At 41.5% G+C, this 22101-nt stretch overlaps 1 protein-coding gene across 1 annotated transcript in view; it reads right to left on the reverse strand.

Moving 5' to 3' along the window:
• The window catches only part of akt3a (v-akt murine thymoma viral oncogene homolog 3a), a 59182-nt gene that overhangs the window by 5742 nt on the left and 31339 nt on the right, over window positions 1-22101 (reverse strand). The window contains exons 3-12 of the mRNA XM_032540969.1: window positions 20544-20669; window positions 15739-15850; window positions 12147-12291; window positions 11429-11560; window positions 11142-11207; window positions 9939-10007; window positions 7129-7251; window positions 6329-6457; window positions 847-1061; window positions 520-607 (exon numbers count right to left, since the gene is read on the reverse strand). Of these exons, the coding sequence (XP_032396860.1) occupies window positions 520-607; window positions 847-1061; window positions 6329-6457; window positions 7129-7251; window positions 9939-10007; window positions 11142-11207; window positions 11429-11560; window positions 12147-12291; window positions 15739-15850; window positions 20544-20669 (1205 nt within the window). The remainder of the gene's footprint in view (window positions 1-519; window positions 608-846; window positions 1062-6328; window positions 6458-7128; window positions 7252-9938; window positions 10008-11141; window positions 11208-11428; window positions 11561-12146; window positions 12292-15738; window positions 15851-20543; window positions 20670-22101) is intronic.

Consider the following 22101-nt stretch of genomic DNA (forward strand, 5'->3'; position numbering starts at 1 on the left):
GGGGACAGAACAGCTGTAAACTGACTTGTTGAAAGGATGTAGGTAGCCCAGAACGTAAGTTAAAACTATTCTGTAGCTTGCTAAACTGTTATGGGTTTTACTGCCTCATTATCTGTGTAAACGTTTAACTTACGAGACCTAGAATTTTCCTCACGTTACTCTGTCCTCTGTAACTGTCTACATCTTGAAACTAAGCTGTGCGATGGAAGGAACAACTCTGAATGGCACATGATCAGACAGTGGTTTACGGAGCGGTAGATTGGCTTTGCAAAAACACCTGGAGCGTTCTATGAAATGACACATTTAAAAAAAATCGCTCGATCACGCAAATTTGATCATGGGAAGTCAAAATCGTGATCGTGATCAAAATTCAATTAATTGTGCAGCCCTATAATAAACACTGTTCCACGTTTTGAAACTATTTCAGCTTGGGTAGGCCTATCAGTGCTTTATAAGACAATATGAAACACTGGCACAGTATAGAGGGCAAACTCACAGTTTTACCATCATGTTTCATACCTTTTTATCATAGACACCCTGCCAGTCAACGCCAGAGAAGAAACTGTGTCTCATTATTTCTTTAGCGTCATCTGGACCTCCACCAAGCCTTCAGGACAAAAGAGGAATGTTAAAATAAAACTGAAATCAGTAGAAGCAACATATGATTTAAACCAACAAGCTAAACAGAAAGTAATTAAACTTATAAAAGTGATGATGATATATTTATTACTTTCATTAGCAAAATAACTTGAATAAAAGTGAGAAAAACTCCTGCATCTCCTGATTTGTTCACATCTCTACATGTTAAATACAGACAGTTAAATACGCTAAACCACACGCACACACCGTTTGTTGGGGTCTTTGATGAGCAGGCCTGACAGCAGGGACTTGGCGTCCGATGAGAGAGTGCGAGGGAACTTGATGTCCTCCATGAGTATGAGCTCAAACAACTTCTCGTGGTCCTGGTTGTAGAAAGGCAGTCGGCCGCACATCATCTCGTATGTCACCACACCCAAACCCCACCAGTCCACTGCACGGCCGTAGTCATTGTCCTCCAGGACCTAAGGAGAGTCAAGAGAGACAGAAACAGCATGTTTGCTTTTTTAAATAGGTCCATTTGTTTTATTGGACATCTGCTTTTGTTCTGCAGTTCTGCATTTATTTTATTGGACAATATAGACTGCCCAAGGTATTCGATGAAGAGGCAGATGAGCAAGGAAAAACAGTAAAGAAATCCAATACTCCATTTTGCTCGAGGGATGCACTAAAAAAAAACAGTAAAAGTTGTCTGAGGAAAACAGAAGTGGTCCCACAGATAACAAGGGCTGAGGTGTAGGTCTCTCAATACACAGACATACACATACAGAGGCAAACATCATGGGATGGCAGGTCTTGAGAGGCCCCTGTTAACAGTAAGGGAGTCAGTTTGCTGCCGTGGCCCACCAGATGCCCCCTATGGTCAGTGCCAGCTCTCCCTGGCACACTGATCCTTCTCTTGGCAGGGATAAAGAGGAACGTCCCTGGTTGGAAAAGGCAGGAACAGTCCGCAACATGGTTCAGGGCTGCTAGCACAGGTACTGTACTGTAAGCTGTGTCTTGTGTGCATGCGTGTGTGTGTGTGTGTGTGTGTGTGTGTGTGTGTGTGTGTGTGTGTGTGTGTGTGTGTGTGTGTGTGTGTGGGTGTGTGTGTGTTTTGCGGTGGGGAAGAAGTCTGTGAAAGAAGTCGCCTGTATCAAAGTCTTGTGTCTGGGCTTCTTGCACTCATTCCCTGCCTACTCTCCTTACACTGTCTTTTCCATCCTGTCTAATCCTGTCTCTTTTGGCCTCTAATCATGTCTTCCCTCGCTTGTTCCTATTCGTATATGCACGGCCCGCTCACCTCTGGAAGAGCAAGGACGAGGACAAGGAAGTAAAGGAAGGCAGACTCTAGAAGAGAGGTATTTCAGTTCCTGTTAAGGCCCTCATTAACATAATAAGCTTATTAACATGATGGATGTGTGCTGATGTGTTGTTAATGTGTTGTTAATGTGTGTGTGTGGTGTGTGTGTGTGTGTGTGTGTGTGTGTGTGTGTGTGTGTGTGTGTGTGTGTGTGTCTGTCAGACAGACAGACAGACAGACAGACAGACAGACAGACAGACAGACAGACAGAGCTGGAGAGCAGCCAGAATAACATATGTTGTACATCTCGCCAATAATAACATCTCACTCACTGTTAATAATGGTCCCGGAAGGGAGAACACTAACAGACAAAAAATACATGAAGTCAAACATGCACAAAAACATGTTTTATAACCCTAATAATATAAATTATATAATAAAACTATACAGCATATGTCACATTATATCAAAAATTTAAAAATCTGTAAACTGAATTAATATTTGCCGTTAGTAGAAGTGAGGTGTGTGGCAGATGCATATAGTACATGTGCCACAGATATAAAGTATATATAGTTTAGATTGATTAGATTAAAGAAGTGTCTTTGCAAACTGCAGACTGACTGTGTAAATACATAATCTACAAACTATGCAAACCACAAAATCTCTACACTGGAATTTAATTAGAAGCTTTGAACCTTAGAACCTCAGATTTCATGCATATGAACATTTCAATATTTGTGACAAAAAGATGAGAAGAAGGTGGTTTGAGATTAAAATATTCAGCATTGTAAATACTGCAAGTTTTTATGGTGGATAATATACACGAATATGATATTTCTAAGTTACTGTAATCTGTGTGATGCTACTTCTAAACCATTTTATATAAAAGTCATATCATTAGCAAACAGACAATTTATATGGATTTATCGGCATTTTGAGAATCAATTCTCAGTAAGGAGCAAAAAAACTGATAAGTGATAAGTATTAAATGTTATGTTGATATTGCAAATGCGGAATCCTGCTTCTTCAAGCCTACAATGCTGTGAGAAACTTGCTGTAATTTAGTCCACAGTATACCAGAGTAAAATCAAAATAGTCATATTTTTCTTTGTTTTACTTGGCAGTTTTGCCTTATACATGTTAAATAAGGGTGCAGATGAGGTGTACAACTCCAACTATAAATAATGTTAAATGTCATTATGAAATGAGAGAAAATACCAAACAGCTGCCTGCGAGTTTCCACATCAGCTCAATGCTACAGAAAGCTGGCCATTAACTAACTGAGCTCACACACTTGAAACAACACTGCTAATTATGCAGGTGGCTGCTTCAGTTTGTGCAAGTCAACATGTGCGTGGAAGTGAATAATAGCTATAAGTGCTATTTATGTGCATGTATGTGTGTGTGCGCACGCACGTGTATGTGAATTACATTGTTCACCCTGTTGGCAGGTGCAGAGAAAAGCTGGGGGAACGAAGCGCACGGACAGCTCCAGATATACTATTGATTGGTACGGCTGGAAGAATACTCTCACACACACACACACACACACACACACACACACACACACACACACACACACCCCACACCACCACACACACACACACACACACACACACACACACACACACACACACACACACACACACACACACACACACACACACACACACACACACACACACACACACACACACACACACACACACACACACACACACACACACACACACACACACACACACACAATTTTTTGTCCATCAAAATACATAAAGTTTTGAGAGTGAGGTAAACTAGAAGATGTTTGGTGTTTTAGTCCCTGTAGCTTGAGGAGGGACACACACATACAGACACACATACACAGTGTGCAGTTTATGAAATTTAGAGCAGCTTAAAGGAGTTTTTTTTTTTTCTACAGGCCTGTGTGTTGAGTATTTGCACAAAAAGGTACACAAATGTATCCTAGCCCAGGCAGTCCAGTTGGGCATGTATATGTATGTGCATGTCAGTGGAAAAGAGTGGTGTGTGTGTGTGTGTGTGTGTGTGTGTGTGTGTGTGTGTGTGTGTGTGTGTCGCGGGACCAAGGAAAGTGGTGGCAGCTCGGTTGCAGGCAGGGAGCAGATTAATCCACACAGAGCCAGAATGCTGCCCCACAGCCTTAGGCATGAAGGCATGGGAGTGTGTGTGTGTATATGTACAGTATGTGTGGTTATGTGTATATTTTGGAAACAGACAGGACAAATAAATAGGACAAGATGGTAGAAGTAGAAGTATCAAATTAGATAAATCAGCGGGAGACAAGAAAAAGAAGAAGAAAAAGAAAAAGAAGAAGAAGAAAAGAAAAAAGAAAAGCTCTGATTAAAAGCAGACGTGAGAAAGAAGGTCTTGTCCTGTCCTGGTCCCTACTGGGGCAGCCATGTGGCAGTTAGATGCTGCTTGCGGGGCGGGGGCTTTGGCAGCCTGGACAGGACTAGATGGGACGGGACGGGCACACACAGCCTGTGGCTGTAGCAGCCCAAATACCCAGCAGGCTACAGGGAACACAAACATACACACACACCTCATATACTGGGCACAGTGAACAAACAACCACATTTTGTTGGTGTCACACAGATACCTTCTATCTCCAAAGTGTCATGTTTTGGAAATTAGTTTATGTTGACACTGTTCTGACATTTTGCAATGTTTTACTAATGTCTGACAGTGATGCTATGTTTATGAAACATTTACATTTACAGTCATAAAATCACAATGCCTGACATATCCAACATACAAACAAAATAAAACAAACAAATAAATGGCCCAAATCCCTCCTTTTCAACACTTAATAAAAATAACCACAAGGAAATGTGTCATACACAAAATAAATATGAGAAAAACACCCCCATTTGCTTTCTTTGATTCTGTTCCATACCTTAACACTGCTTATTGTTCATTAATCTTTATTTTTGACTATCCTTGAAACAAATAACATTCGATCTAATGCTTTGCATGTTCGGCTAAAGAACTATTCGCTTATAGTGTTGTTTGAAGTATTTGAGTTCCTTTAGGCACGCAGCAGACACAAACCTTCTTATTCACTTCTCATCTGCCCTTTTCACTGATGGCAAACATGGGAACTATGTGAATTTCACTCCTGTAACCCTGAAATATTTTCTCTCCTTTCTCATCTTCCTCTGTCTTCAAACCCCACCTCCCCCTCTCTCTTTTTAATCCCGGCTACTTTGCATCTCTGTAACTTGGCTCCGAGCAAACTGTGTTATTTTTACACGCGGGCGGGCGAGCAGAGCGTGCGGGCGGGTGAGTGGCGGCGGCGGTGGTGTAGATTTCCAGGTTTTTTCCGAGCACCTTCCTCCAACCTCGCCCATCTGCCGCCATCTGCCTCGCTTTAGCCCGCACTTTCTACTGCAATCACACACACATAAATGCACACAGACGCACATCCTGTGAAAAATAACCAACAGCTTCCAATCGGCTTTTGGCACGCAAAGGAAGGGACTCTAAAAAAAAGCACAAAATGCCTCGCCAAATTGTCCTCCATACTTTTTTAAGTGGAATATACACTATGCCTGTCCCTTCCTCATTCATCTTCACATCTACACCGCTCTGTCTCCACCACCCACAGTCCTGCAACGCTCTCGCCAGTTGATCTGCTGGCCTTCTAGTGAAGCAGTGCTGATGGCTGGACAGCGGATGGCTACAAAAAACTATTACAAGAACGTAGTTATGTGTGTTTGTGCTGTGCCCTTTTCCAATTCCACCAACACTCTCATTCACACAATAAGCGGCATATTTACTGTTCACCCTGATTTTACGGAAAGTGTTTGCCTGTGAAATCTTCAAATTAAAATGTCTATGCATAAATTCCACTGTAAGGTTTCAAACGATACAACATCATCACAATACGTATGTCACAATACCATATTATTGCGATTTTAAATATATTGCAATATTCTGCGAAAGATTGCAATTTCTTACCGTTTTCCATCTTCAAATTTTTCCCAATTTCAAATCATGTCCCCGAAAACATCTGTTTTATTTGAAAAGATAAATGTCTCTGTTTGCTCATTTTACTTACATTTTATTTCTGCAAAATGGGATTGTCAAGCAGACAAACGGACCAACACATATATAATAATAGATGGATACTTGACGTCCGGAAAATATTGCGATACTATGCTTTATCAATTTTAAAGCATAGACATTATATTTTACCTTATACATGTACATCATACCTTACTTTTGGTTGTTAGACACCCAGGAATGAATGATTATTCTACGGTAATTTATACTTTACTGTAATTGTAGGGCTACATACAGTAGTGAACACATGGTTAAAATGGTGGTAAAGATAAAAGAAAATACTTCAATTTATGAAAGAAACATCTTAGAAGATAAAATTAAAAATTATGAAATGAAAGAGAGAAAGAAAACAAATAAAAAAGTTACCTCAGGTGCAAGGTACTCGGGCGTGCCACAGAAGGTCTTCATTGTAGCAGCGTCTGTGATGCCCTCCTTGCAGAGGCCGAAATCAGTGATCTTGATATGGCCATCTTTATCCAGCATGAGGTTTTCCAACTGGAAGGAAAATAAAATATACATACAAATATAAATTCCCACAATTCAACTTTCACCATCAGAAATTGATTGCAAAGGCATGGAATAATATTTTATTCTCATCATTTGTGACTGAGAATCAACACAATACTGCTTTTTTAATTGACTAAAATACTTTTTCTGTAAGGTGGAGTCAAGGTTTTACAGGTAACAAGAACCATATTGCTCTACCCCACATAGGGACAGTACACACACTCAGATACACAAACAAGCAGAGTAGGGAAATAAACTTCAGGCGTGTAGTGGAGCCACTAATCCTTTTAATTTTAATGGCTGAAGTGTTTTTCTCGCTCTTTTTCTCCTTTCTGTTTTCTTGGCTGCTGTGAGCAGGGCTGGGGCCAAGGCTGCCAGGCAGAAGCTCAGACAGAGCCATCTACCTCTCTACCTCTGTGGCATCAGGACCCCCTTCCTTCCCCTCTCCCTCCCTGCCTGTCTCCACGTCCCACACTTATTTACTGCTTTATGTCTGTTTGAGCTTGTCCCTGTCCCTTTCTTTAATTAATACACATCCTGAGCAACTCCTCTCCTCCTGGATGAAAACTGGATGGGGGGCTAAAAAAAGTTTTCCCTCAAATATCTGATCACTCTCATCCATGCCCCCCAACTAGCCTTCCCTCTCTGTTTCTGTTTACCTTGAGGTCCCGGTACACAATCTTGGCTGAATGCAGGTAGTCAAGAGCCGAGACAATCTCGGCGCCGTAGAAGCGCGTGCGCTCCTCTGAGAACACCCGCTCTCTGGACAAATGGAAAAACAGCTGCGGGAGAAGAGTGAGGGTGAGAGAGGGAGAGACGGAGAGAAGGCGGGGGGAGAGAGAGAGAGGGTAGAGACAGCAGGGACGGCACAGCAATAATTACTGATTTATTGGAGGAAATTAGCACAACACAAACTGGCTGCCCGCACCATATTGAGATGATAGATAGCGGAGGGGAGGGTGAACGGGGTGTGTGTGTTTGTGTGTGTGTGTGTGTGTGTGTGTGTGTGTGTGTGTGTGTGAGGGGTGCACACGGAGTGGGACTGGGTGGGAGGGTGGGGGGTGGGCGAGTCTCGGAGGAGGGCGGGTGGAAGCGCTCAGCAGCTGGCGCCTCATCTAGCAGCCCCCCTCGGCGCACGCACACGCACACGCACACACACACACACAGTCACATACCTCTTCCATGCTACCCTCTGGGCTAGGTTGGCATGGTGCTGACGTGGAGTTCGGCAACAGGGGCCAAATCAAGGGTTTAATCAATACACCAGTCTAGTTAAAGACAGGCCGACCGCTGCTGCAGCCGCCGCCAACACTCCCCCCACCCTCCCATTTCAACTGCCTCCAGTGCAGCACTCATTAGTGGCCTAACTGGCCTTGCCCCCTGAGCCTCTGTTTTCATTTACTCTATTCTCAAACCCATCCTTCTCTGTTTTTGGCAAGAAGCTCATTTCCATACTTTAAAGAGTACACAACTCGCTTTTATTTCCCAGGTGGTGTGACCTGCCGTTTCTCCTCCATCTTGCCTTTTTATAACTCACCTCACATTCCGTTCATCTCTCTCTCTCTTTCTCTCTCTCTTTCTCTCTCTCTCTCTCTCTCTGTCAAGTTGTCACTGTCAAACAGCTACACATGTGGCACCAAAATGACATCAGCCTGCTGTGGCACACCAGTCAAGTCGTACAAATTACCCATGAGGCCAAGGGGCGCACATCTCCCCATTAATTGTTCAGGGAGGTTTGCATATGGCCGCTGGAGTGATGCTCACAGACCACCTTGTGTAAATGGTGTCAGTATGTGTGTGTGGTGGGGGTGCGGTGAAAGGGGGTAACACGACAGGTGGGCCTTCATCAGTGTACTGGCAGCTGTGACTGAGGCAGGTTTGTAATAGGTTGTGTGTGTGTGTGTGTGTGTGTGTGTGTGTGTGTGTGTGTGTGTGTGTGTGTGTTGTGTGTGTGTGTGTTTTTGAGGCATGTGTGGTCACAATTTGTCGCTTGAGGTAAAAATGTGCTGTGTGTTTGTCTAAGTATGTGTGTGTTTGCGGGTGTTTTCTCTTGTGTGTGTGTGTGTGTGTGTGTGTGTGTGTGTGTGTGTGTGTGTGTGTGTGTGTGTTTGCTCAAGCCTGGCGCTGGCTGAACTGCCTAACTAACTGGGAAGGGAGCAGGTGACAGTTACACTGAGGGAATGAACCAAGATTGCGAAAACGGCCCGATTAAAAATCTGAGAAATGGAAAAGTGGGGGATTCCAAACTCATTTCGTCTCCGACTGTCATTTTGGCTATTTCTGCCCCATAGGTGTGTTCATAAATAGACACAAGCAGGAGAGGGATAGAACGGAAAAGAAAGATGAGAAGGCAAGCGAGAGGCCAGTTGGTTGACAAATTAACTGTGTTAGAAAGCAATCGAACAGCCAAACTTTTGGTACTTCTTGAACGTTTGCCCGTCTTAACATTCCTGTGCTGCACTACTGTTGCAGAGTCACACATCTCCATTTACACATTATTTCCCTATGTAAAAACTGAGTGTTATCTGTAAGAGACATTTATAAACCCAAACAGATGTATAGGAAAACATCTGAAATAATATTTAAAACAACTAATTTACACTTGGTATACATTCTATATTAATTTTGTTTATTGCACAGCTTGGTTGAATCTGGAGAAATTCTAATGCTGCTAATTCTTTAGAACAGATCGTTGCTAAGTATAACAGGCCGTTGCCATGCATAGCAGAGCGTTGCCATGGACGCAGTTCTGATCACTCTGGAGGAAAGCCATCAATCCGCTAAAAGAAGTTTGGGTTATTTATCATCTGTGGCAAAACCTGGGGAAATGTGGAGCTAGATCAGTCAGATCAATTCAGACAAGGCAGCAAATCTGGTGAACGCATATTGCTACATCTTTATATACAGTCTACGCAGTAACGTCCGCCGTAGGGACAATAACGTTAATTAGTTACACTGCAACATTGTGTTTACAGGTGTGTCAACTGCAGCGCCTGTACAAGAAGGAAACAAGATGAATGAGAACAGAAAGGTCAAAATAAATATTCCCAAAGAACTCCCATTCACCTTGTTCCAACTGTAGAGACGGAACAGACTATTTTCTTTAGCGGAAGCGATACAATTGTTTTTAAATCAATAAAATACTTTTTAAATTGATAAAATCATTTTATCCTTTTTAATTCAATACAATCCTTTAAAAATCAATATTATCAAATAACCCCAATATATAACTGTTATTTAACAAATATTTACTCATTAGAATTAGGACAAAAGAGCTAAGACAGAGTCATCTTAGTTTAGGTTCGTCTGACTTTTGACACACGCTTTGAGTTTACAGTAGAATATGTGGAGTGCCTAATCTCAGTCAGTTGGTGTGGTGGAGTTGTGGTTTAACTGGCTGTTCAAAGCAGTAATACAAAGACGGGTAAGCACATACAGAACAACCATCCTGAAAGTGTGTGCTTCTTACCTCTCCTCCGTTTACATACTCCATGACGAAACAGAGGCGGTCTTTAGTCTGGAATGAATACTTCAATGACTGAATGGAGGAGAACCACCCACACAAACACACACACACAAACAAACAAACACACACACACACACACACACACACACACACACACACACACACACACACACACACACACACACACACACACACACACACACACACACACACACACACACACACACACACACACACACACACACACACACACACACACACACACACACACACACACACACACACACACAATTTATATAACTTAATTGATTCATGTGTGTCTTAAACATAAATCCATTTAAGGAACAGTTTTGGCCGCGAATGTTATTTGTGTCTGTTGCTTTATTTTTTTTCAATTTGCCCTCATGTAGCCAGATGTATTAAACCTTGCATTAAATAGTGAACTCCAATTATTCCACAGTACAATGGAAAATGTAGTGTACAAGTGATTGTTACTAATCCAGGGCTATTTATCATGAAGTATTTACTGACACAATAGCTTTATATTTTATTTCTGTACCGGGGGGGTGACTTGAATAACATCAAATATAATGTTTTGACTTTGACAAAAAATACACTATGTATTTGTCTTCTACAGTGCATGCACTATATATACAGAGAACAGTGAAGTGAATGAGCAACATTGCACGCAGCAAGAAGTCTGGTCCCATTAAAGTTTAAACAGCACAAGCAGAAAAACGTAATCATTCATAGTTTTAAACTGTTTATTTCAGTATTTGCTTATTAAAAGCAAATAGGTGTGTTTTCCTTCAACAGTGAAAGCTGTTAAACAAAAGAATAGTTTGTCTGAGTCCCTTTGTGGCTGCAAGCGTGAACTTAAATGTGAACTGTAATTGCTCTCATGACAGTGTGTGTGTTTGTGTGTGTCTGTGTGTGTGTTTCCAGAGAGTGTGATAGAAATGAGCAGAGACTCGTGTTGGTGTACATCAAAGACAGTGTGTAAAGCTAACAGATGTGGCCGTTAATGTACTACAATTTGGTACCTAACTCCTAATTAGCCTCAAGAGACTCAGCATATATATCACTATATACTGTATAGGATCAATATGCTGTCTGCGTATGCAACATGTACTCATACGGATGTCGATACATTTACATATGCACATGTGTCTGAATCTAAACCATTTGTGCATTTGAGGTACTTACAGTGAGAAAGGGGTGCCTGGTGTTTTTCAGTACTCTGCTCTCTGTGAGTGTGTGAGCCACTTCATCCTGCACAGATATGGTAAAAATATGTTCAATCAACCAAATAAATAAGAAACTAGTTAAAGATCACCCCACGAAATGTAGTCAAAACATCAAATACTGACATCTGACACTCAAATTGGAAGTAGTCGGAAAAAGGCTTTAAACTCAATTTGTATGTGGTCCATTCAAAATACAATAAAAAAAAGATAAGCATGATTAGTAGATGAACAGTCGGCCAGACTAACCTTGGCTATGATGACTTCTTTTTTAAGGATTTTCATGGCGTAGTATTTTCCGCTGGCCTTTTCTCGAACAAGAATCACTTTACCAAAGGTTCCCTTTCCCAGCAGCTTTAAGTAGTCAAAGTCACTCATTGTCTTGGGGAGGGAAATGCAGAATGTCATCAATTCATCTGTGCTTCAAGTTAAATAGTTTGTATATAATGACCTTTGGCACCAGTATTGTTTGAAAATCCCTGAGTTTCAGTACCAATACTTTTTTCTTCTTTTTTTCGATAACATGCTTTAAGGAATATAATCAACATTTTTCTACAAAACCCTTTTGTCATTTTGCAAAATAAGCTGAAGCTTTTTAAAATGTTATCTAAACACAAGTAGCAAAAAACTAAATCAATTTTTTAAAAACAACGTATATGGTGTGGGGCCCGTAGGGGCCTCTTGCTGTACTGACAATTTGCTTGATACATCTATTTTCAATTTTACCCACGTGTAGCCTATGCCTTTGATACTAAAGGCATTCACAAAATTTGCTTTGCATGACTGCTTTTACTTGCCTTTAATGTGGAAAAAAAGCCAATTCCCATCCTTGTTGTTACAGGGCAGCATTTCATTAGTTGACACAAACCTGTGACTCCCTGGACCATTTTTGAAATTGCAGGTTGTAACCCATTACATGACAATGTACAGCAATGATACAGTACATCTGGAGTGCACTATTGTGTACCTTGCGTTTGTGGTGTGTGGTGGAGATGTCCATCTCCTCCTCGACCATGTTGTCGATGTTGGAGGTGGGGCTGCACTGGATCCTTTCTTCCTCTTGTCTCTGCAGCTTGTCGGCCACCATCTGGATGGCCTCTGTCCACTCATCTCTGAGTTTACAACACACAACAAGACAATTTTTTTGGTAAGAACCGTTACCAACACCTACTGTATCCCATCCACTGCTTCTGCCCACATTACGGTTTAGTTGGATAAAAATGAGAGAGAGAGAGAGAGACAGAGAGAGAGAGAGAGAGAGAGAGAGAAAAAAAGATACAGTATATCTCATCATAGTAATTACTTTAGCAAAACTACCAAATACTTCTTTCAGCTCTTTGAATATGATGATGTGATATTTGCTGGTCATATATTATAATAAACTGAATATCGATGGGGATTGGACTGGTGGTCAAATAAAACAAGCAATACGAATGTGTCGCTTTGTGCTCAGGGGAATTTTAACAGGAGTTAATCAAGAAAATAATATGATTAATCATCAAAGAAAGTTATTATTTACTCAAGTTTTTTCCTTTAACTTGGATCAACATAATTCTGATAGTTTCAACAGGAATTGAACATTCAAAGGTCAGAAGCAAAGGTATCATTTGTTTCATTCATATGAACCGGCCCGTCAGACACCGCCTACCAAGAGCCTGGGTCTGACCGAGGTTTCTGCCTAAAAGGCAGTTTTTCCTCGCCACTGTCGCACGTCTGTGCTTGCTCTGAGGAAACTACTAGAACTGTTGGGTCCTTGTAAATTCTGGAGTGTGGTCTATCTGTAAAGTGTCTTGAGATAACTTTGTTATGAATTGATACTATAATAAAATGATTGAATTGAAATTATTATTGTCCCTATGCCCCGTCTCTCACACACACACACACACACACACACACACACACACACACACACACACACACACACACACACACACACACACACACACACACACACACACACACACGCAGTGCGCTTATTTAACCAGGTTTTTAAAGGCACTAAGGTCTATTCATAACATAAACACCTATTTGTTCAACAGGAGGAAACATGGTCAGCTAGAGAATCAACCAAATGAGCAATGATCATGGAGCGAACTAATGCCTACCAGTCTGTGCGTTGGGTGTGTGTGGCGTGTGTGGTGTGTGTGTGGGTGTGTGTGGGTGTGTGTGTGTGTGTGTGTGTGTGGTGGTGTGTGTGTGTGGGGTGTGGTGTGCAAGTATCTGCGTGTATGTAAATGCACACCCATGCATTAAGGGAACAATGCATTATTGTTTGAACATTGTTCCTCCCCATTGACTTTCCATTAGCGGTGCTGTTCAACATCTTGAGAGAAAGCGGTTGTGTGGTGTGTGGTGTGTGTGTGTGTGTGTGTGTGTGTGTGTGTGTGTGTGGTGTGTGTGTGTGTGTGTGTGTGTGTGTGTGTGTGTGTGAGAGAGACCAGCATCATAGCAGAAGGCCAGCCATGCATCAGTTTAACTATATTTAACAATGATAAATATAATGGTTTATAAACAGGGCCTTGGATCCCTCTGAGAAGAGAAATGGTAATGAGACTAAATTTGAACTTAAAGCCATTTCTAATGTTCATCAGTCTCCTGAAATAGTAAATCTGGTTAATTACACATAAGAGAATCATGTTGTTGTCTGTAATATTTCAGATTTTAAACAAAAAAATGTTGACAATGTTTCACTCAAAACTGCACTGGGTTCTCTGAACTCTCTTTAGAATTCCTCCCACTGATCTTCACTCAAACAGTGTTAATCCTGTGCTACTGTATGCGCAAGAGTGACATGTTAGCAGACACACACTAAAGAGCTTGAACTAAGGTGAACCAAAGATGATATTCAAATATTTAGAAATCCTCAGCACTCCAGAGAAGCAAGTTGGGATTTACGAGTGTGCACTTTCAAATAAACTTACCCAGTGTAAGCCGTGAGAAGATCATAATAATGAAACCTGTTTGCCTCCCAAACGATCACCCCTGTGTCTTTTGTTTTGTTTGGAGTTAGATGCCCATATGTTTCCTTGAGGGATCTGAAAGAACATCTATCTGAACTTAAACAGAGCAGTGTGTTTTTGAGATCTGAATCCCTTTCTACTGCAAAGACTTCTGAACGTACCCTACACACTCCAAAACAAGGGCAAACTCAAGTTACAGTCTATTTACAACAATGGAGCACTGAATTTGTGGCACCCATGATGTGTGTGTGTGCGTGTAGCAACATGAAAAGCAATGGGAACTCTCTCAAGGTCAGGCAGCAGATAAATGCTCTCTCTCTTGGTTAGAGTGTTTTTTGTATAATGAGTTTTTTTTTTTTTGCTAATGAGAGATAATGGGCCTGCCTACAGTCAGGCACCATGCCAACACGTGCAACCCTCTCTGCTCACGCTGGGGCTGTGGTAGTTGGAGCCCTGCCAGGACTGATACAGTATAACAAATACAGTAACACACACACACACACACACACACACACACACACACACACACACACACACACACACACACACACACACACACACACACACACACACACACACACACACACACACACACACACACACACACACACACACACACACACACACACACACACACACACACACACACACACACACACACACACACACACACACACATTAAAACACACACAAACTCAAAGGATGCACAGAAGCATCTGTGGTCTTCTGGGCAAAGCTGTTCATTTTCTGGAGATAAACACCTCAGCTCCTCAGAAAGGAACTGAGCAGCTGGAGAATTTATGCCAACGCTACTTGAAAGGTCTCCTTCCCACTCTGTCTCTTTCCCCTCAAACACACACCTAAAACATCTAGAGTACAAACCTCATATACCTCTGCCCTTGATGATACTTTTACCTGCATGATTTGTATTTATTGTGTATCTACACTTAGTCAAATGTCATGATCATTTAAAGAAGTTTGGCATGTTTATTTTTCTTTATTTTACTTGAACAGAAATTGTACATAATGTCTTTATTGTTAAAAACGGTACATATGCAAGAAACATTATGTAAAGTTTTGAATTGCTTCCTCATGTAAATGACTTTTGAAACAGTATTGGGCATTTCAGCCTTTAATGGACAGGACAGCTCAGATATAAAAGTGGGGAGAGGGGCAGAGACATGCAGGAAACCATCACAGGTCGGACTTGAACTCTGAACCTTTTGCGTTGAGGAATAAACATAGGTTTTAACTAGCTTACATGTCATTTTTTTACCAAAACTTCTGCTATATGATGAATATAAGACGGTAAACGGTATATAGGCAGTATACATAGGCAGTATACATTCAATAACCTCTTTGTCTAAAAGCATCTTAGCTCGAACCTGTTAAAGAAAGCTCTGGCTAAATAATACGTTTGTACAGTATTCTCTTAGCATCTAAAATTTGAATCAAGACTACTGACCTGATATATAAAATTAGAGCTCTTTTTAGAGTGATTTAGGGGGACACCATTTCCATAAATGAAAACATCCTTGTTGTTCACTGACCAACAATGACTAGAGGATGCTCTAAGAACTCTAAAAGTTTTGAACTGACCTCTCATCAGGCGAGTCCACGTGGAAGGTCCTCTCGATGACGGTGGTCCACTGGAGGCATCGTATGATGAAGGTGTTTGGCTTCGGCCTCTCCGTCTTCATTAGCTGACATTCTGAAACAGGCAGCCAGAGAGACAGTGCTGTCTTTCAGTACAATTACAATGTTTCTGCAACTAATAGCGCAAAGAGGGAGAAAGAAAATGGAACATGGAAGAGCTAGGATCTACTAACTGAACCTAAAATATGATTCAAGTGTGGCGAGGGTGCATTTAGTGACATGTGGTTTTATCCTGAACTAAAGAGCTGATATCAATCACAACATGTTAAATGTAAACCTTTCGGTTTGCTCAGACTCATGAGTACTTATAATGTACATGAGGGGTTTTACTTGTATGTCTTTTGTGTTGGTTGGGTTTTTCCTCATCTTTGGTGCAGTTATTGATGCATTTTCTTGAATTTCAATTATCATATTCTTCACTGCATCCGGTACGTATATTAATAGAATGTTCATTAAATTAACTTGCAATGCGATGTTATAGATAAGTAAAATTAAAATTGTCTTAAGCACCAATTAAAGTTGGTTTAAAAGAATCTAAGCAAAATAAAGTTTTTAGGTGTTTTAAGACATTTTGTCAGACACGGAAGAGCTCAGGTGTAAATAAATAAAAATGTAGCGGCTTGAGTTTTAGGGTCCTTGTATTATGCATTCTGGCTCACTGTTACACTGTTATAGCTTACTTGGGACACTTGAATAGAACAGAGCCATTGCTAATGCTATTAGTTACTGTGCTCTGTGACTGTACCCTGCTGTGATAAAAACCTATAGTGAAATAATGTAGGCCTGTACAATTAAGAAACAAATGCAGCTTGGTTTTAAATTTGTTATTTTAAAATATGCAATAACTTCAGCAACAGATGATTCAAATAATGTTGCTTTCCTGTGCCAAGGGATATTATGTGTTGCAGCACATACGCATCTGGCAAAGATCCGAAGAGACACATTTCTGTGAAAATGTGCAATACAGTAGGCCTTTTTTACACACATGCATAATACAGTACACAAACGCAGAAACGTACGCACACATAGCCAGATGGGCCTGTGAGCTCACTGTGGGAAGGAATGCATCTTCATTGTCCCTCAGCAGTCTCTCTGGTTATTGGGGACAAGAGCTGATGTAAAAGAGCATAATGATCCATCTTTTGTCCTCTCATCTCTACCACTTCTTCTTTGTTCTACGTATATCACTCTACATTTCCCTCTGTTCTCCTCTTGTCTACTGTCAATCTCTCGCCACCCTCTCTCCTCCACTCTCTCCACCACTCTCTCCTCTCCTCTCCCTTCTTCCAATTACTTTCTGTTTAAGTGTGGCACAGCACAGCACGTCATGGCTCAACCTAAATATAGACAGGAAGGTTAATGACAACACCATTCACGTTGACCACATGGCAGAGTTTCGATGTAAATTCTCTCACACACACCCACAACCACACACACAGAAGTTACTACCTGACTCGTGAACATGGCCTACTGTGTTGCCAGAAAACAAGGTCATGCTATGGTTGATGCCAAAAAGCGCACACACACACACAAACACAAACACACACACACACACACACACACACACACACACACACACACACACACACACACAAACGTTAAAGTGATATTGAAGTTTGAATGTTAGCTGAAATTGGGTTGTTTGCCACAGTAGGCAATTGTGAAATCTGTGTAGCAGTTTTGTGGGTGTATGTGAGTGCATGCACTAGTGTGTGTGAGCAAGTGTGTGTGTGTGAGCGACAGGCTTGTATGTATGAGTCCCTCTGCAGGGAACAGGCCTGTACCATCTCTGTTCCATCTGACCACTTCTGTTGTTCACACACACACACACACACACACACACACACACACACACACACACACACACACACACACACACACACACACACACACAAACACGTGCGCACACACACACACACACACACATAAAGAAACACGTACACACGCCACCTGGCCACCCAGCTTTGGGCAACAGATGTGGCAATGCCAGTGCTGTGCCAAGCAGCCGGGGCCGGATGTATGGCCTGGCTTGTCCTCCTCACAAACTCTATTCCTCTCCCTTTTTTCCTCGTTCCCCAATCCTGTCTTCGTCTCCTCCTCCCTGTCTGTTCAGCACTGATGATCCTCTCCTCCTCCTCTCATCCTCCCTTTCTCTCCCCCATATTTCATCCACAAAAGCCTCACTCTGCAATCCCTCCATCCCTCCATCCCTCTCTCCATCTCCCATCCGTTGCTCCCTACCCTAATCATTCCTCTATCTCTGTCCTCTCTTTTCTTCCTTTCTCCTCCCCAAGTTTCCAATTCTCTCTTCCTCTGCCCCCTCCGATTGACTGCCATCGCTCATTCCCCATGCTTGTCCTCCCTTCTGGACTCCTATATTTCTTTCTCCTCCCCCATCCTTTGATGTACCATTCTTTATTGTTTTCTCGGTGGTATCAGTTTATATTCTACCATTCGTCATCATTTTCCTCTTCTATCGTCCCCTCCATCAGCGATCCTCACTGTCCCTGACTGTTCTGCAGATATTTTCACAAAGCACTCTTCTAAAGCCATTGAACTAAAATATTTGATAATGGTTATACCTTAATTTAAAGAAAATTATGGCTGCCATGTCCAAATCTAGTAAATCCATTAGATATAGTGGTATCTGAAACAGATCACGGGCCAAGAAGTGGAAAACAAGCTCGGCACCTTTATTATTATGCAAGATTATATCTATGTATGTTAACAACTACACATCATGCAACCATTTATTCATTAGAGGGACATATGCTGTATGGTATACGGTATGTTTATGTGTTGAAGAAAGTTATTATCTGATTGATAGGTTTACCCAATGCCAGAAGTGACAGTACTACCATGATGTTCAATTAAGTTTAAATAAGTCCACTTTGGGGTCTTCTAAAACCACCATTATTACAGATGTATCTATTTTGAATCTGTGTGCTGTGTACAGCTTATCTTGTGTGTACTACTCACTAGTGTGATAGCTACAGTATAGCAGCAGAGTCTGGAGGGAATAAAAAGAAAACTTCTTAAAAAATAAACACTTTTATTTACGAATCAGTTCTAAATAGCCAATAGCCAAGCTTGAACAGCCTATGGCCTTTAATTTAAAATTAAAAAATGTGTTGTGTCTTAAAAAGTAAAGGATATGCCAGCAAAAATGTCAAAAACCATTTAGTATAAAGTAAAAAAACAGTTCTATAAAGTAGTAGAAAGTCGGTCCTGTCAGTTGTTAGAGTGACCACAGTTTTTATTCCAAGGCTGAACGCCTGGAGAGCAGACACAAAGTTTTACTGCTAAACTGCATTAAATGTATGAACAATGAGAGTTGATGGTGATAGTAATGAGACTGAGAGACATTAAAATTAATGTTGTTAACTCATTAGCTGGTTAATTTCACATGTCAAAGACACTGTGGGCTTGCTAACAAGATGCAGACAGATGATGTACTGATAAATGGTTGATTAGACCCCTCAGTGAATCCTGTAAAGCAAACCAACGTGTTTTGTCACACCATGAGTAAAACTGATGCAATAACTGTGTGCTTCACTGTGGATCTGTGTTAAGAAACCACAAGAGCATTTCAAGAACCATCTCATTGCAATTTACATGACAGAGGTGATTTGCATTGGCATTTAAAAACATATCTGTTCAATCAGAGGATATAGGCTATTAAATGTCCTTTAACTTGAAGACGTTCATGTCCCAACTGAAGCATCCTTGAGCAAGGCATTCTTTCCCAACGTCTATAGAGGGTCTGGTTAATTACAGCATGTGTCACAGTATAATCAGCACTGTTAATTATAAACATACAAAGAAGTGTGCTGTGTACATGGGTGTCATATGTACAGAAAAGACGCATTACTTGGACACATTGCTACTCTCTCTGTAAACTTGCTTACAGTTGCAACTTAGCGCATTTTACAACAAAGGCAGTAAAATGTGTGTTGACATAACCAAAAACAAAAAGATCCTCCAAATTAGTGCATCAGGTATCTAAAAGCTGCATAATTCAGATGGGAATCTGTAAGCATGTGGACAGTGTTTTCCTATTCTGTGTGTTGTTATGAATTTAGTCTAGTGTCTTTAGAGAAGTGGGCGTGGTTAGCTGATGGACAGGGTCAGATGGACACCCAAATGAGGGGACGTGTTTGTGGATGCTGATTTAATGCAGCACTGCAGGTGTGTGGGGAAGATTCATTGAGGGTTGATTCAGGAAGCAGAGGTGGAGAGCCTAAAGAGGAGGGACGCAACAGGCCACACATGTTTGATTGAAGAGATGTTTTCTTGTTGTCCCACAACACACCTTTTTGTAAATGTCCCTTTAAAACCTGAACTAACACACCAAGGAGCGGGCTCACGGAAAAGTCAACAGGAGACGCTGGAGCTACTCGGAGCACGCAAGCAGGCTGTCACTCCCAATGACGATGAGCAGGCCCAGCTCCGGGACACGAAACAAACGGAAACAGCAGCAGTTAACTCAGCACAAACCCCTCTAGAAGTAGGCAAGATATATACTCATCCAGGCCAGCTTAGGCCTCACTATCATGTTAAATGCACACATGCAGGGAAAGCAGACAATAAAATTGTTAACAAGCTAGGTTAGCCTTTAAAAGCTGTGTTTTGTTGTTCCATGAGCCCAGGTTAGCTTAACCCCGTAGCAGTATATACAGTGTAAAGATACAGATAAATTACAGCAGTGCCTAGAGGCTATGTTGACACATGTGTGGTAGACAACGTACTTGCTACAGAGAAGTTATTTAGAGGGTAGGGCAGGTCTGCGTCTTGAGGTTTCTCTTTGTAGCCGATGAATGAGCCGTCTGTCTTCAGCAGAAAGTAACGCGGCCGCCAGTTCTTTATGTATTCACCTGCAGAAAAAGATGGCAACAAAGAGAGGGATGAAAATTTAAGTTAAATATGTTAAACCAGACACAAATTCAGATCATGAGGGCAACAGCAATGATGACGCTAAAGGCAATAGAGCAATCAGGGGTAATGATGATTATGATGACCCTGATGATATATGGGAAGTATTAATAGCAATAATGATGATGATTTTAAATACAGATTTTATTCCCTCAAGGGATAAGAGCCTGTCCGTTAAACTCTCATCTGTCCAAAGGATATCACACACATATAAACACACGATATCTCTATGAGTCTCACAGTGCTTGCCAGATTCAGATCGGATTATCATGTAAAAAATGGCAAAAACATGTTTACCAGCACAACAAGCAAACTATCCATGCCAGAAACATCATCTGCCTGATACATGGGCAGGTGTCGAGGTGATGACCCTTCTACCAAACAGGCACACACACATATACACACACACAAACACACATACAGTATGAAATCACAATTAAAACACATACACGCACAAACCACTGGTCGCCAGCAAAGAGAAAAGAAGAGGGATGAGATAAAATGAGATGAGTAGAGATGACATGAGATGAGATAAGATTACACATAGAGAATGACCCGTCTTAGACAGCAGCAACAAATAACAACATCTGTTGAGCAGCTGGTGGCAGAGTATAACCCAACTGCCTGACACAGACTGGCATTAAGGTGGAACCACAGCTTTATCAGATCCCGCTGCAGGATTACATGAGTGTCAAACACTACCACACCACAGATAACACTTACTGGAAACAGCATGGTTACACACATGGAGTAAAGTGCACACATGTGCGGATTCACACATAATTGGATGAGTATGATGAGTACATATACAGGGATGAAAACTGTGCGCACACATACAGAGTATGCGGCTGAAGTAATACTGAGACGCACAGCTCCAATGAAAGAAATTGACAATCTCAACACTTTCCAAAGCAGGGAGCGGTGTAAACATTTCACGTTCTCTTTTCAAACAACAGAAATAAAAACAACAGGAGGACACAAATGTTCCTTACATCTCAACCCCTTTTAATTAACCAGCCGTTCCTTGACATGCACAAACACAATTACACACCTTGTGAAGACATACTAACAGACAAAGATGCAAATGTGCATGCAGGCGCACACTTACACTGACAACAGACACACTCTGATCACCTTTTTTAGGCTAATTCTCTGGGAGAGTAGGATAGGCAGTGTGTGTATGTGTGTGTGTTCTATTTGTGACATCCATTTAAAGCGGAAATGACAGCAGGCCGTGCTCGTTAACACGTTGCAGAAAAACACCTGCTCCGTCAAAGGGACCATGCGACTGCAGGGCCAGCCGGTACCTCTGGGTGCTACTTGTCGTGGAGGTGTGTGTGCGTGTGTGTGTGTGTGTGTGTGTGTGTGTGTGTG

Source organism: Etheostoma spectabile, chromosome 17 (assembly GCF_008692095.1).
Source record: "Etheostoma spectabile isolate EspeVRDwgs_2016 chromosome 17, UIUC_Espe_1.0, whole genome shotgun sequence".
Classification (NCBI taxonomy): Eukaryota; Metazoa; Chordata; class Actinopteri; order Perciformes; family Percidae; genus Etheostoma; species Etheostoma spectabile.